We start from the raw sequence: 13,771 nt of genomic DNA, 5'->3' as shown, positions 1-13,771 counted from the left end.
TGTAAACCTCTCTCACGTCCCTCCTTAGTCATTTTGTTGTTGTTCAGTCGCACAGTCGAGTCCGACTCTTCGCGACCCCATGGACAAGATCACGCCAGGCCCTCCTGTCTTCCGCCGTCCTCCGGAGTTTGCTCAATTTCATGTCTGTTGCATCGATGACACTGTCTAACCATCTCATCCTTTGCCGTCCCCGTCTTCTTTGATCTTCAATCTTTACCAGCATCAGGGTCTTCTCCAGGGAGTGCTCCCTTCGCATTTGGTGGCCAAAGTATTTGAGCTTCAGTTTCATTATCTGGCCTTCCAGGGAACAGTCAGGGTTGATTTCTTTTAGGATTGACTGATTTGATCTTCTTGCAGTCCAAGGGACTCTCAAGAGTCTTCTCCAGCACCATAGTTCAAAAGAATCTATTCTTCGGTGCTCGGCCTTCCTTATAGTCCAACTCTCGTTGGACGATATATAAGTCCGTAGTCATCCTTTCTCTAAAACAAAAAGTCCCAAACTCTTTGCCCTACCCTTCGAGAAATGATCTAGATAGGCTGGAGCAGTGGGCTGAGACAAATAAAAAGAATTTCAATAGAGATAAGGGCAAAGTCCTACACTTAGGTATAAAAAAATCAAACGCACAGATATAGAATGGGAGGGATCTAGGTGTTCTGGTTGATCACAAGCGAAACATGAGCCTGCAGCGCGATGTGACTGCGAAGAAAGCTAATGCAACCTTAGGATGCATGAACAGAAGCATTGTGTCCAGATCACGGGAGGTGGTAGTTCCGCTCTGTTCTGCTATGGTCAGGCCTCACCTGGAGTCCTGTGTCCAGTTCTGAGCACCACATTTTAGGAAGGATGTTGACAAGCTCGAGTGTGTCCAGAAGAGGGCAACCAGGATGGTGAGAGAGCTGGAATCCAAGTCTTACGAGGAAAGGCTGAAAGAGTTGGGTCTGTTTAGCCTGGGAAAGAGAAGGCTTAGAGGGGACATGATTGCGGTCTTAAAATATCTGAAGGGCTGTCATGTAGAAGATGGAGCAGATCTATTATCTCTTGCTCCGGATTGCAAGACTAGGTCTACTGGATGGAAATTACAAGGGAGTCGTTACTGGCTAAATATCAGGAGAAACTTCCTAACTGTCAGAGTGGTTGAGCACTGGAACAGTCTGTCTCGGGAGGTGGTAGATGCTCCTTCGCTGGACGTTTTCAAGCGAAGGCTGGACGACCATCTTTCAGGTATGTTGTAGGTATGTAGGGCTATCTTTCAGCTATGCTCCTGCAGAGTGCAGGGGGTTGGACTAGATGACCTTTAAGGTCCCTTCCAATGCTAACATTCTATTAAAAATGTTCCAACCACTGCATCAAACATTGGGGTTTCAATTCTTTTCACCTTCTCCAGCTGCACAGTATCTGTTTGGAGAAGAAGGTGCCTTGATCTGCTTTCTCTACAACATTCACACTTCTATAAACCTCCCTCGCGTCCCTCCTTAGTCATCCTTTCTCTAAAACAGAGAGTCTCAAACGCTTTGTCCTCCCTTCGGAGAGAAATACTCCAACCAACGCATTGATCATTTTGAGTTGCCCTTTCCTTCACCTTCTCCAGAGCCACAATATCCGTTTGGACTCGTGACTAAAACTGTAGAAAGAGGGGTTGAAATCACGGTAGCTTGCACAACCGCTGTGCTGCGGCTGGGGAGGACGGTTGGAGCCCGCAAAATAATGGTGGGGGGGGTGGCGGATGGAATTTGGATCACGGTTTGGGAAGGTTGGAGAGAATTGTCAGGTACCTTACGTGCGAGTTTGAAGTGTGGCACTCATTGTGCGAAGTAGGGGGGAAACAGCTTGTCTAAAAGGTTCTGTGATCTTCAAGAGGAGGAACGAGGTTGGCTTGCGATGTGGGAGAGAAGAGCGCGCACTCCAGAGAAAGTGGTTTTCATCTGCTCTAGTGGGGGACGGGCGTGGAGGTTTAAGGGCTGTGGAGTGGGAACACTGAAATGCAGATCAATAGCTTACCACACGGACAACAGGTTTAGAGCCCTCGAAGACCAACAAAGGTTTATTCAAGGCATGAGCTTTCATGTGCAGGCACACTTTTTCAAGTACGTTCAAACTTATAGCCAGAGAATGAGCAGCAAATTAACATGCAACATGGTGATGATCAAGACATGCAAAGTGACTCTACATAACGAGTGAAGGTTATGGGGTCAACAGTTGTAAAGCAATAAATATGTCAGACTAGCAAAAAAATGTCTAAAGGTGACACTTTGCACATGTTGATCATCACCGTGTTGCATGTTACCTCCGCTGTTCATTCTCTGGCTATAAGTCTCAACCTTGACTGCCATTCTCTGGCTGCGAGACATGGACATAAGAAAGGCCGAGAGACGAAGAATAGATTCTTTTGAATTATGGTGCCGGAGAAGACTCTTTAGAGTCCCTTGGACTGCAAGGAGATCAAATCTTAGGATGCATTAACAGAACCATTGTGTCCAGATTACGGGAGATGGTAGTTCCGCTCTATTCTGCTATGGTCAGGCCTCACCTGGAGTCCTGTGTCCAGTTTTGGGCACCACATTTTAGGAAGGATGCTGACAAGCTCGAGCGTGTCCGGAAGAGGGCAACCAGGATGGTCAGAGGGTTGGAATCCAAGTCTTACGAGGAAAGGCTGAAAGAGTTGGGTCTGTTTAGCCTGGGAAAGAGAAGGCTTAGAGGGAACATGATTGCAGTCTTCAGGTATCTGAAGGGCTGTCATGTAGAAGACGGAGCAAATCTATTCTCTCTTGCTCCGGATCGCAAGACTAGATCGAATGGGTGGAAATCAAAAGGGAATCGATACCGTCTCAATATCAGGAGAAATGTCCTAACTGTCAGAGTGGTTGAGCCGTGGAACAGTCTGCCTCCGGAGGTGGTGGACATTTTCAAGCGGAAACTTGTTATATGTTGTAGGGCTATCTTTTGGCTATGCTCCTGCAGAGTGCGGGAGGTTGGACTAGATGACCTGCAAGGCTCCTTCCAACTCTAACATTCTATGATTCTAAATCAGTCAATCCTAAAAGAGACCAACCCTGACTGTTCCCTGGAAGGCCAGAGACTGAAGCTGAAGCTCAAAGACCAATGAGAAGGGATCAATCACTGGAGAAGAAGACCCTGATGCCAGGAAAGATTGAAGGCAAAAGAAGAAGGGGAAGGCAAAGGATGAGATGATTAGAGACTGTTATCGATGCAACAAACATGAAATAAGCAAACTCTGGAGCACGACAGAAGAGGAGGGCCAGGCGTGATGTGGTCCATGGCGCCAGGAAGAGTCGAACTCCACTGTGCGACTGAACAACAATGCCATTCTAACGTATTTGATAAAGTGTGCCTTGCACACGAAAGCTCATACCTTAAATCAGGGGTCATTTCGTAGAAAAAGAGGTGCAGGAGCTCATTAGCACAACTCATTACCATAGCTTATTTTCATATGTCACACCCCCTGACATCACCGGAAGGATGTCAGAAGGCAACACCTTGATTTCTTTTAGGATTGACTGATTGGATCTTCTTGCAGTCCAAGGGACTCTCAAGAGTCTTCTCCAGCACCATAGTTCAAAAGCATATATTCTTCGGTGCTCGGCTCATAAGTTACAGGCAGGAATTTTGTTGTTTGAGCTGTTCAGGTGTGTCCAAATGAATCTGGGTGTGTCTGTTTGCATGATACCGCTGTGTTTTGGCATCAAGGGGACATGGATTTTAAAAATTCAGTTTGAGATTTTGGAGTTGAGGTTGCGTACTAAGCAACTCGGTGTCTGCACATGAACCTAGCTACCCAAATCAGCCATAGACAACGGGACTGCTGTGACTCCAATACATGAAATTATAATTTCTTGGTCCCTGCGGGACTACGTAGCCGAAATGCCATGGGGCTGATGAGCAGACACCCAGACCGGTCAGCTGCTAAGAGTAAAACCACCAGAGCATGGTGACCCCATGCTCTGTCATCTTGGTGCTTGGGGGGGTCAACAGTGGGAGGGCTTCTAATGTCCTGGCCCCACTGGTGGACCTCCTGATGGCACTGGTATTTCTGGCCACTGTGTGATACAGAGTGTTGGACTGGATGGGTCTTTGGCCTGATCCAACATTGGCGTCTCTTATGTTCTTATGACCTCCACTCCCTACTCTGCCCTACAAAATACTTTGTGTAGGGATCATTCATGTGGGTTGCCAACTTGGGTTCTGTCATTAGAGAGTCAACATGGAATGTTTCCTTCAAGAGTTGATCAGTAGAAATTGATACGAATTGGGATCGCAACGCGCTCAGATAAAGCAAACGTTGTTAAACGAATCGTTTACATTGCGCAGCATTCGTTCGCGTGTGAGCAAAAATAGGAGAGAATTCTCTACAGAATGACTACAGTAAACGATTTTGCAACATTATTGACTCTTTTTTTGTGACAGATGTTGTTGTTGGATTTCAACTCCCAGAGTTAGCATTCAGGGGGAACTCTATGGTTACCAAGGAAATGGGAGGTGGGGTGGGTGGGGCTTCCTCTGCCAGCCAACTAGCCGGCAGCAGATCGGGGCCCTGAAATCAGGGGATCCCCTGGCCCTACTGGGTAGATAGGGTGTGGGGAGGGGAGAGACCTTAGAAGGGTACAATGCCGTGGAATTCGTCCTCCAAAGCAGCCTTTTTCTGTTGCCCGGAGGTCAGCTGCAATTCCGGGAGGTCTCCAGGCCTTACCGGGAGGTTGGCACTCCCCTAACGAAAACCCTCCCGGTCCATGTATCCCAACTGCCACAGCTAAGGAGAGGGTGCAGCACCAACGATTCTACAACGATTCTCCTCAGGACAACAATCCATATGCAAAAGAGCCTCCTCAGGAAAGCTCCCCCATTAGCATGTTTTCACAGCCTGGGGACCACCTACAAGAGTAGCCCTACCCCACCTGCCCACCATTTTGCTTCTCACCTTGACCCAGAGAGTACTCCATCTTTCTGTGTCATACCTCTGTGAATGCCAGTCACAGCTGCTGGCGAAACGTCAGGTCCTACAATGCCAAGACCACGGCCAGACAGCCCGGAAAATCTACAACAGCTAATGATTCTACAAGGATTGACAGGTCCACGGGGCAGCCCGGGTAGGCGGGGTGTCATGTCTCAGGCGGTCTGGGTCCACCAGAACCACTATTTGCACGTATTCCCTTTCGTAAAGGCTGTCCCGTCGATCGTTCGGGAGGGAGGGTGCCCGACTGCTGTGGGGATGCGGAGCCTGATCGCTGAGAAATATGACGTTCTGTGAGCAGAATATTTTTACGGCGAGAGCCATCCTTCACCGCCCGGCGCCGCGGGGGGCTAATACGGCCACCATCCCGCTGGGATAACGTCATTCAGCCTCCCTCGGTCTGACTGATTATGCATCTCTCACCGGGCCTGGAATCACCCGGATGACTAATTGCCGTTCCCGGTGTGTCCCACGGCGAGTCTTGGGGATAATTAGCCCCAAACAAAATTAGGCAAACGGGCCCTTTTAATGAGATTCCGCCCACCCGCCAATGGCTCCGACGTCGACGTTTCCGCCCCTTGTTGCTGAAAAGGCTTTGGAGAGGATTCTCCAAGTGAAAAAAAGTAATCAGTGATTTGGTTTTCCATGGATAGAAAGGAGTCCAGTAGCCCCTCGGAGACCAACAATATTTTGGGGGGAGAGTCATAGTTTCCTGACCTTTGCATCACCCAAGCTCGTCCCCTGAAAATACTGCTGGTCGTTGAGGTGCTCTGGGATGCATACCTAGGTTTCACTTTCCAAAGTTGATACCCTGAAAATCTTATTGACCTCGAAAGCACTACAGGACTTTTAGAAGAAGAAGAAGAAGAAGATAAGAGATTGGATTTATACCAGTGTTCCCTCTAAGCTGAGTTCGTACGCACTAGCTCACAGTTTTTTAGCCTCTGGCTCACAGATTTTTGTCTTCGCTCAGGAAGGGTGGCTCCAGAGCAAACCAATTTATGCCGTCGCCAAATCGCTCGCTCACAGCTTTGATGCCAGGAGCTCACCAAGTAGAATTTTTGCTCACAAGACTCAACGGCTTAGAGGGAGCATTGATTTATACCCCATGGCCCTTCACTACCCGAAGGTGTCTCAGAGCGGCTTACAAACTCCTTTCCCTTCCCCTCCCCACAACAGACACCCTCTTTGAGTGTTTGAAGGGCTGTCACATAGAGAAAGGAGTGGTTTCCTGTTGCCCCAGAAGGCTGGAGCAGATCTAATGGTTTGACATTAAATCAGAAGAGTTTTCGGCTAAACGTTAGGAAGATCTTCCTGACAGAGTGGCTCCTCAGTGGAACAGGCTTCCTCGGGAGGTGGTGGGCTCTCCTTCTTTGGAGGTTTTCCGACAGAGGCTAGACGGCCATCTGACGGCAATGCGGATTGTGTGAACGTAGGCAGGTCACGAGAGGGAGGGCAGGAAGGGTTGCCTCAGCGCTTTGTTCTCGTGGGCCTTTCTTACACGCCCAGGGGAATGCCGTTCACCAATTTGGGGTCAGGAAGCAGTTTTCCTCGAGGCTGGTTTGGCCCAGGATTTTGGAGGCTTTTTGTCATCTTCTGGGCGTGGAACAGCAACCACTGGGGATGTGGAGAGGGAGGGAGTTGCGAATTCCCTGCATTGTGCAGGGGGTTGGACTAGATGGCCCTGGAGATTAACCTCCCTTTCTCCCTTTTAATGCCTGCAGGTGATTTCCCTCCACCTCCACCGCCTCCATCAGAAGACCCCGGGAGCCTCCCGCCGCCTCCTAGCGCTTTTCCTCCTCCACCTCCTCCGGATCAAGCTTTTTTCCATGTTGAGGTAAGGAGATGTCACTTCTGACGGACACCAAGAGAGCTGCCGAAGACATTTTTGCCGGGTCTGGGTTGGGATTCGGGAAATGCCTGGGGACGGAGCTTGGAGAGGGCGGAGTATGAGCTTTCCTGAGCCACTGTTCACTTCTTCAGATGAAGATGAAGATGGATGGATGGATGGATACATGCCTCGAAGTGGCTGTATTGAAAAGATACAGCAACGGGTTGCTTAAATGATAAATCTGCAGTGTGCGTCTGCGCGAACAATCTGAAGATAGTGAGACTTCATGTCACGGGTGGGGAGTAGGAGGTTAGGGTTGCCAGATGTTACCCACATTGGAACTTTCCAGATCAATTGGGGGAATTCGCGTAACTGGAGACAAGTGAGGGGGGTAACTAGGGGATCTCCACCAATGTTTATGGGGATGGCTCTCTTAGAGAACTCTCAAAATAAATCAGGTTGCAGTACGACCGGAAAAGTGTTTTATTATAACAGAAGGGGGGGGGGAAATACGCACAAAGCACACCAGGGGGAGGGGGAACACACACTTAACTAGGAGGAAAATAAAAGGCAGTAGTGGGGAAAGTGATTCGTGGAGGGCAATATTTGCCAGGTCTTGGAGAAGCGAGCTCCGAGGAGGAGGAGGAGATTGGATTTATACCCTGCCCTTCACTACCCAAAGGTGTCTCAGAGCGGCTGACAAACTCCTTTCCCTTCTCCTCCCCACAACAGACAGACACCCTGTGAGGTAAATTAATAATAATAATAATAATAATAATAATAATAATAATAATAATAATAATAATAATAATAATAATAATACTTTCCATTTGCCTCTCGATACAGGAAAGTGGGGTGGGGAGGATAAGGGAGACCTTATTTATTTATATTTATTATTCGACTTGGTATACCGCCCTAACCCCCGTGGGGGTCTCTGGGCGGTTCACATTTGAGGAGTGCTAATCACGATTTTATCCTTAACTACGGCCACATTCTGGAAGGGGGATGGGGCAGCCTACCGGCACCATGGTGGAAGCTGATGTTCTTCGGCTTCTGGCTTCGTTCCCGGAGGTTCACGGGCTGTTGTTTCTCCTGGCGCACGATCCGGCACGGAGTTGACGCCCTCCTTCGGCGCGGCTTACGTCCCTCAGGTTCAGCCGCACTTTGAGGATGACGTCACTGCGCCTCTTGCTGCACGGCAGCCGCTCGTTGTTTCCCGCCGCTGGCCACCAGGGATCACTCTTCCGGTCTGTCGCTGCTGCTGCTTGCTGCCACCGCCATGTCGCCTCGGGCGCTGGTGTCCCACCATTTCCGCCGCCGCTGTTGCCATCCACACACCTCATGGAGGAGGGTGCCCCCCACTCTTCTATGGATGTGTACCCATTTATCTACTTGCATTTTTTAATTACATCAGCTTTCAAACCGCTGGGTGGGCGGGAGCTAGGGCTAGGGTCGAGAGCTCACCTCGACCGCGGTGGGTCTCGAACAGCCATAGTGGCTGCTCGAGTGTTGTGTTTAAAAAAAAAAAAAAAAAAAGCAGGCGTTTTACTGCCTGCGCCACTGCCCCTGCGGTGCACACGCCGTCACTGCCTGGTGTAGACGTCTTCTGGCTTGGCTCCGTCATTTTCCGCATGGCTGCTTGTCGACCAGGCTTCAGGACCCATATGTCAATCGCCACACTGCCACCGCCTGGCCGGAAACATCCACTGCAGGGATTCTTCATAGCCGAGAAGTTCTTTCGCCTTTTTCCGAACCTCGACCAGGACGTCCGACCATCAGCTAACACCCTCCCACAAGGGAGATTGGTGTGCCCACCCTCTCTAAGGAGTGGTTCCCATTTTATCTACTCACCGAAGCTTTCAAATCACTGGGTGGACTATGAGCTGGGGACAACAGGCTGGCTGCTCACACCAGCGTGGGGCTCGAACTAACACAGTTCATATGTTAAGACAGTGGGATATACCCACTGTGGCACCCACTGTGCCACCGCTGGTAGGTGGGGCTGAGAGAGCTCTTGACAGAAACTGCACTTTTTCCAAGGACAGCTCTTATCAGAACTACGGCTTGCCTAAGGTCATCCAGCCAGGTAGTCTGTCTGTAGCAGTAGAAAAGAGCCAGAGTCCAGAAGCACCTTAAAGACTAACAAATTTTGTGGCAGGGGAGAACCTTTTGTGAGTCACTGTCTATTGACTGGCAGGCTCAGAGTATCAGGTGCCAGAAGTCAGGCAAGGCAGTCTAGTTCAGACCAAATGTCAGGGTTCCAAAAAATCAGGCAAGGAAGAGTTAGTGGCTGAGCATCTATTGTATGCATTGCATCCACGCCTACCAGCCTCTCTTGACTGGTTTTTATGGCCCCATGCCTAAGGGCCATGCTTGCAGCCAGCTGCGTGGGAGTAATCCTGCAACTACTCGTCAGCTATCAGTAAGCAGCTAGTGTTGGGCCGGGAGGTGTGCACTTTGTCGTCTCTCCTGTAGTTCTGTTCTTAGCCTCCGTCTGTGATGCTCTAAGGGTGTAGGTGATACTGAAGGGCTGGAAATGACCAACTAAGTTTCACTTGTTGAATCAGTGCTGGAGGGTGTGGTGGCTCTGCACCAGCTGCTGGCTGTGAATCCTGACAAGCCTGCAGCTCATCTTTCCTGCTTGCCAGCTTCTGCAGACTCAGAGCTGCCTACACGGGGCTCCTCTTCTCCTGAGGAGTCCTCGCTGTCACTGAGCCCTGGCTGACCCACAACACACTCCTCACTTCTTCAGATACAGCTAGATACAGAGATCAGTTCCCCTGGAGAAAATGGATGCTTTTGAGACTGGACTCTATGGCCTTGCAGCCCACTGAGGTCCCTGTCCTCCACAAGTTCTGCCCCCAAATCTCCAGGAGTTCCCCAATCTGGAGCTGGCAACCCTCTCCCCCCAACAGCAAGCAGGGGGGACCTGGCGACGCTACTCCACCCTGACCTCTCCAGGAATTTCTGTAGCCGGATTTGGCATCTCTCCTTGCTGGCTATTTCCTGCTCTCTTCCAGGCCCAGAATTCCCCCCCCCTTCCCGTAGATTGTTCCGCCTGCCACAATGCCATCTGAGACTGTTAATTCTATTTAATGGCTAATTAAACGTTAATTCGTGCTGCATTTGGGAGAGAATTAAGGTCGGTGGGGGTGGGAGTGAGCACAGAGACGGGAAGCTCAGACAGTGGCCAGAATTATCAATAATGAGGCTCTGAGCTGTAATTTTATTAATTAAGAGAGGGAGCAAAGAGGCCTCTCTGAAGTTACTCCCCGTCAGCAAGAGCGTTATTACCTCGGAGAGATTTAATGGTCCTCTTGATAGGCCTTTCTCTCTTTCTTCCTCCCCCAAAGCGACCGCGGGGGCCTCTTCGCATGGAGTGCCAAGGGGGAGAAGAACAAATAGTGACTTGCTCCATTTTCTGTTCTGTTTGCCACCGAGAACATAGCAGAGAGACAAAACGGAGTCTTGGTAGCTCGTTTTCATTCCAAAGAAAGAGCAGCGGGAATAGCAGGCTGGAGAGAATGACAGGCTTAGAATCATAGAGTTGGAAGGTACCTCCAGGGTCATCTATGCAGGGAATTCACAATGCAGGGAATTCACAATTACCTACCCCCCCCCACACACACACACACAGTGACCCCTGTTCCATGCCCAGAAGATGGCAAAAAAAACCCCTCCTGGATCCCCGACCAAACTGGCCTGGAGAAAAATGGCTTCCTGGCCCCCAAAGTGGTGATCAGCATTTCCCTGGGCATGTAAGAGACGGCCACGAGTACTGAGCACTGAGGCAACCCTTCCTGCCCTCCCTCTCGTGATCTGCCTCAGTTCACAGAATCAGCATTGCTGTCAGATGGCCATCTAGGCTCTGCTTGAAAACCTCCCAAGTAGGAGAGCTCCCGAGGAAACCTGTTCCACGGATGAGCCGCTCTGTCAGGAAGTTCCTCCTAACGTTTAGCCAAAAACTCTTCTGATTTGATTTCAACTCGTTGGTTCTAGTCCAACCTTCTGGGGCAACAGAAAACAACTCTGTACCATCCTGTATATGACAGCCCTTCAAGTACTTGAAGACAGTGTTCCCTCTAAGCTGAGTTAGTGTGATCTAGCTCACAGTTTTTTAGCCTCCGGCTCACACGTTTTTATCTTAGCTCAGGTAGGATGGCTCCAGAGCAAACTGATTTATGCAGTAGCCAAATTGCTTGCTCACAACTTCCATGCCAGGAGCTCACAAAGTGGAATTTTTGCTCACGAGACTCCACAGCTTAGAGGGAGCAGATGGTTACCATATCACCTCTCAGTTGTCTCCTCTCCAGGCTACACATACCCAGCTCCTTCAAGCTTTCCTCATAGGACTTGGTCTCCAGACCCCTCACCATCTTCGTTGTCCTCCTTGGGACATGTTCGAGCTTGTCTATATTCTTCCTACATTGTGGTGCCCAAAACTGAATACAATACTCTAGGTGAGGTCTAACCAGAGCAGAGCAAAGCAACATCATCACTTTGCGTGATCTGAACACTATACTTCTGTTGATACAACCCAAAATAGCATTTGCCTTTTTAGCTACCACGTCACACGGCTGACTCATGTTCAGTGTTTATTTATTTATTTATTTATTTTTGGATTTATATCCCGCCCTCCCCGAAGGCTCAGGGCAGCTAACAATGCTCTACTAAGACCCCTAGATCCTTTTTGCACATATTACTGCCAGTACAAATCTGCCCCATCCTATATACATTTGATTTTCCCTACCTAAATGCAGAACTTTACATTTATCCCTGGAAATTCATTTTTATTTGTTTTAGTCCAGTTTTCCAGCCTGTCAAGATCATCCTGTATCCTGACTCCATCTTCTACCTTATTTGCCACCCCTTCCCAATTTAGTATCACCTTCAAATTTAATAAGCATTCCCTCTATTCCTTCACCTAAATCATTGATAAAGATGTTGAACAAAATGGGTCCCAGGAGAGATCCGTAAGGCACTCTACTTGTTACTCCTCTTCAAGAGGATGAGAAACCATTCACAAGTACTCTTTGGGTGCGATCTGTCAACCAGTTACAGATCCACCTAAGAGTAATAGGAGCCAAACCACATTTTACCAACTTGTCAACAAGAATATTATGTGGAACCTTATCAAAAGCCTTACTGTAATCAAGATAAACTATGTCTACACCAGTGTTCCCTTTAAGCTGAGTTAGTGTGAGCTAGCTCACAGTTTTTTAGCCTCCAGCTCAAACATTTTTGTCCTAGCTCAGGAAGGAGGGCTCCAGAGCAAACTGATTTACGCAGCAGCCAAATCGCTCGCTCACAACTTTAGTGTCAGTAGCTCACAAAGTAGAATTTTTGCTCACAAGGCTCCACAGCTTAGAGGGAGCATTGATCTACAACATTCCCCTGATCTGAGAGCCAGTTTGGTCTAGTGGTTAAGTGTGCGGACTCTAATCTGGGAGAACCGGGTTTGATTCCCCACTCCTCCACGTGCACCTGCTGATGTGACCTTGGGTCAGTCACAAGCTCTGGCACAGCTGTCCTTGAAAAAGAGCAGTTTCTGTCAGAGTTCTCTCAGCCCCACCCACCTCACAGGGTGTCTGTTGTGGGGAGGGGAAAGGAAAGGAGTTTGTAAGCCGCTCTGAGACTCCAAGTGCAGGGTGGGGTATAAATCCAATCTCCTCCTCCTCCAAGGTAGTAACTTCCTAAAAAAAGAGAAAAGGTTAGTCTGACATGACTCGTTCTTGAGAAAAACAGAAGCATAAAGCACATGAAGGGAGACAACTACGGCTGGCAACTCCAAGTTCAGAAATACCTGGAGATTTTGGGGTGGAAACTGTGGAGGGCATGGTTTATGGAGGAAAAGGACCACACTGGGTATGATGACATAGAGTCCACCCTCCAAAGCAGCCATTGTCTCCCAGGGAACTGATCTCATAGAATCATAGAATCACAGAGTTGGAAGGGGCCATCCAGCCCAACTCCTTGTTCAATGTAGGATCAGCTTAGAGCATCCCTGACAAGGGCTCTAAGCTTGAAGGGCTGTCCTCCTCGTCCCCCTCCTCCTCCTTCTTCACTGCTCTGAGACAGCCCTTCAAGTGAGTGAAGAGCAGGGTATAAATCCAGTCTCTTCTTCTTCTCTTCTTTATTGCAAACCCATTTTCCTTCACTCTGCTTTCTGAATGCCTCCCCCCTCTCCTCTCCCAACAACACACAAGAAGCAAAGGGCCAGGGGGAACAAACTAATTTTAAGCCGGAGCGCAGCCCAATACCATATCCCAGCTGACTGGCGGAAGAGCAATAAACACCTCTTCGGCATCTCCCTGCGCTAAGAAGGAAGACAGGGGAAGGAAACCACTGCTTTTCGAATCGAGGACGTGCGCTCTGCTGAGACGTCTCCGACCCCATGTCCGAGTCTATCGGATGTGACAGCTGGGTGGCGCTGAGATGTAATCAGAGCGGATGATGATCCTGAGTGTCGGGTTGGGCTGGAATTGGGACTGGAAACCCCACCCCCACCCCGAATGAGAGTCTGAGCAGGAGGGAGCTTCCAGTCTGTTTCCCCTTCGTGGTTTTTTTTTTTTAAATAATGTAGGGAGATTATATAACCCGTTGCTGGATGTACTGTTTTGAATATTGCTGGAAGTAGACAGCCCATTAAGTTAAGGATCTGATCTCCAGGTTTAGGGGAGGGGCTGTGTGGCTCAGTGGGAGAGCCTCTGCCTGGCATGCAGAAGGCCCCAGGTTCAATCCCTGGCATCTCCAGTTAAAAGGACCAGGCAGGAGGTGATGGGAAAGACCTCAGCCTGAGACCCCAGAGAGCTGTCAAGAGGGGCTGTGGCTCAATGATAGAGCATCTGCTTGGCATGCAGAAGGTCCCAGGTTCTGTCCCCGGCATCTCCAGTTGAAAAGGACCATGGAAGAGGTGATGGGAAAGACCTCAGCCTGAGACCCTGGAGAGAACATAAGAACATAAGAGCATAAG

General features: G+C 49.3%; 1 protein-coding gene across 2 annotated transcripts in view; it reads left to right on the top strand.

Annotated features, from left to right (window-relative positions):
* LOC107113843 (lipoma-preferred partner homolog) overlaps positions 1-13,771 on the top strand; it is a 430,270-nt gene that overhangs the window by 240,545 nt on the left and 175,954 nt on the right. For both annotated transcript variants that reach the window (XM_015415237.1, XM_015415238.1), the window contains one exon: positions 6,692-6,804. In XM_015415237.1, coding sequence (XP_015270723.1) covers positions 6,692-6,804 — 113 coding nt within the window. The remainder of the gene's footprint in view (positions 1-6,691; positions 6,805-13,771) is intronic.

Source organism: Gekko japonicus, unplaced genomic scaffold (assembly GCF_001447785.1).
Source record: "Gekko japonicus isolate JY-2015 unplaced genomic scaffold, Gekko_japonicus_V1.1 scaffold210, whole genome shotgun sequence".
Lineage (NCBI taxonomy): Eukaryota > Metazoa > Chordata > Lepidosauria > Squamata > Gekkonidae > Gekko > Gekko japonicus.
The sequence above is the reverse complement of the archived record's forward strand: the minus strand, read 5'-3'. Positions and strand labels throughout refer to the sequence as shown.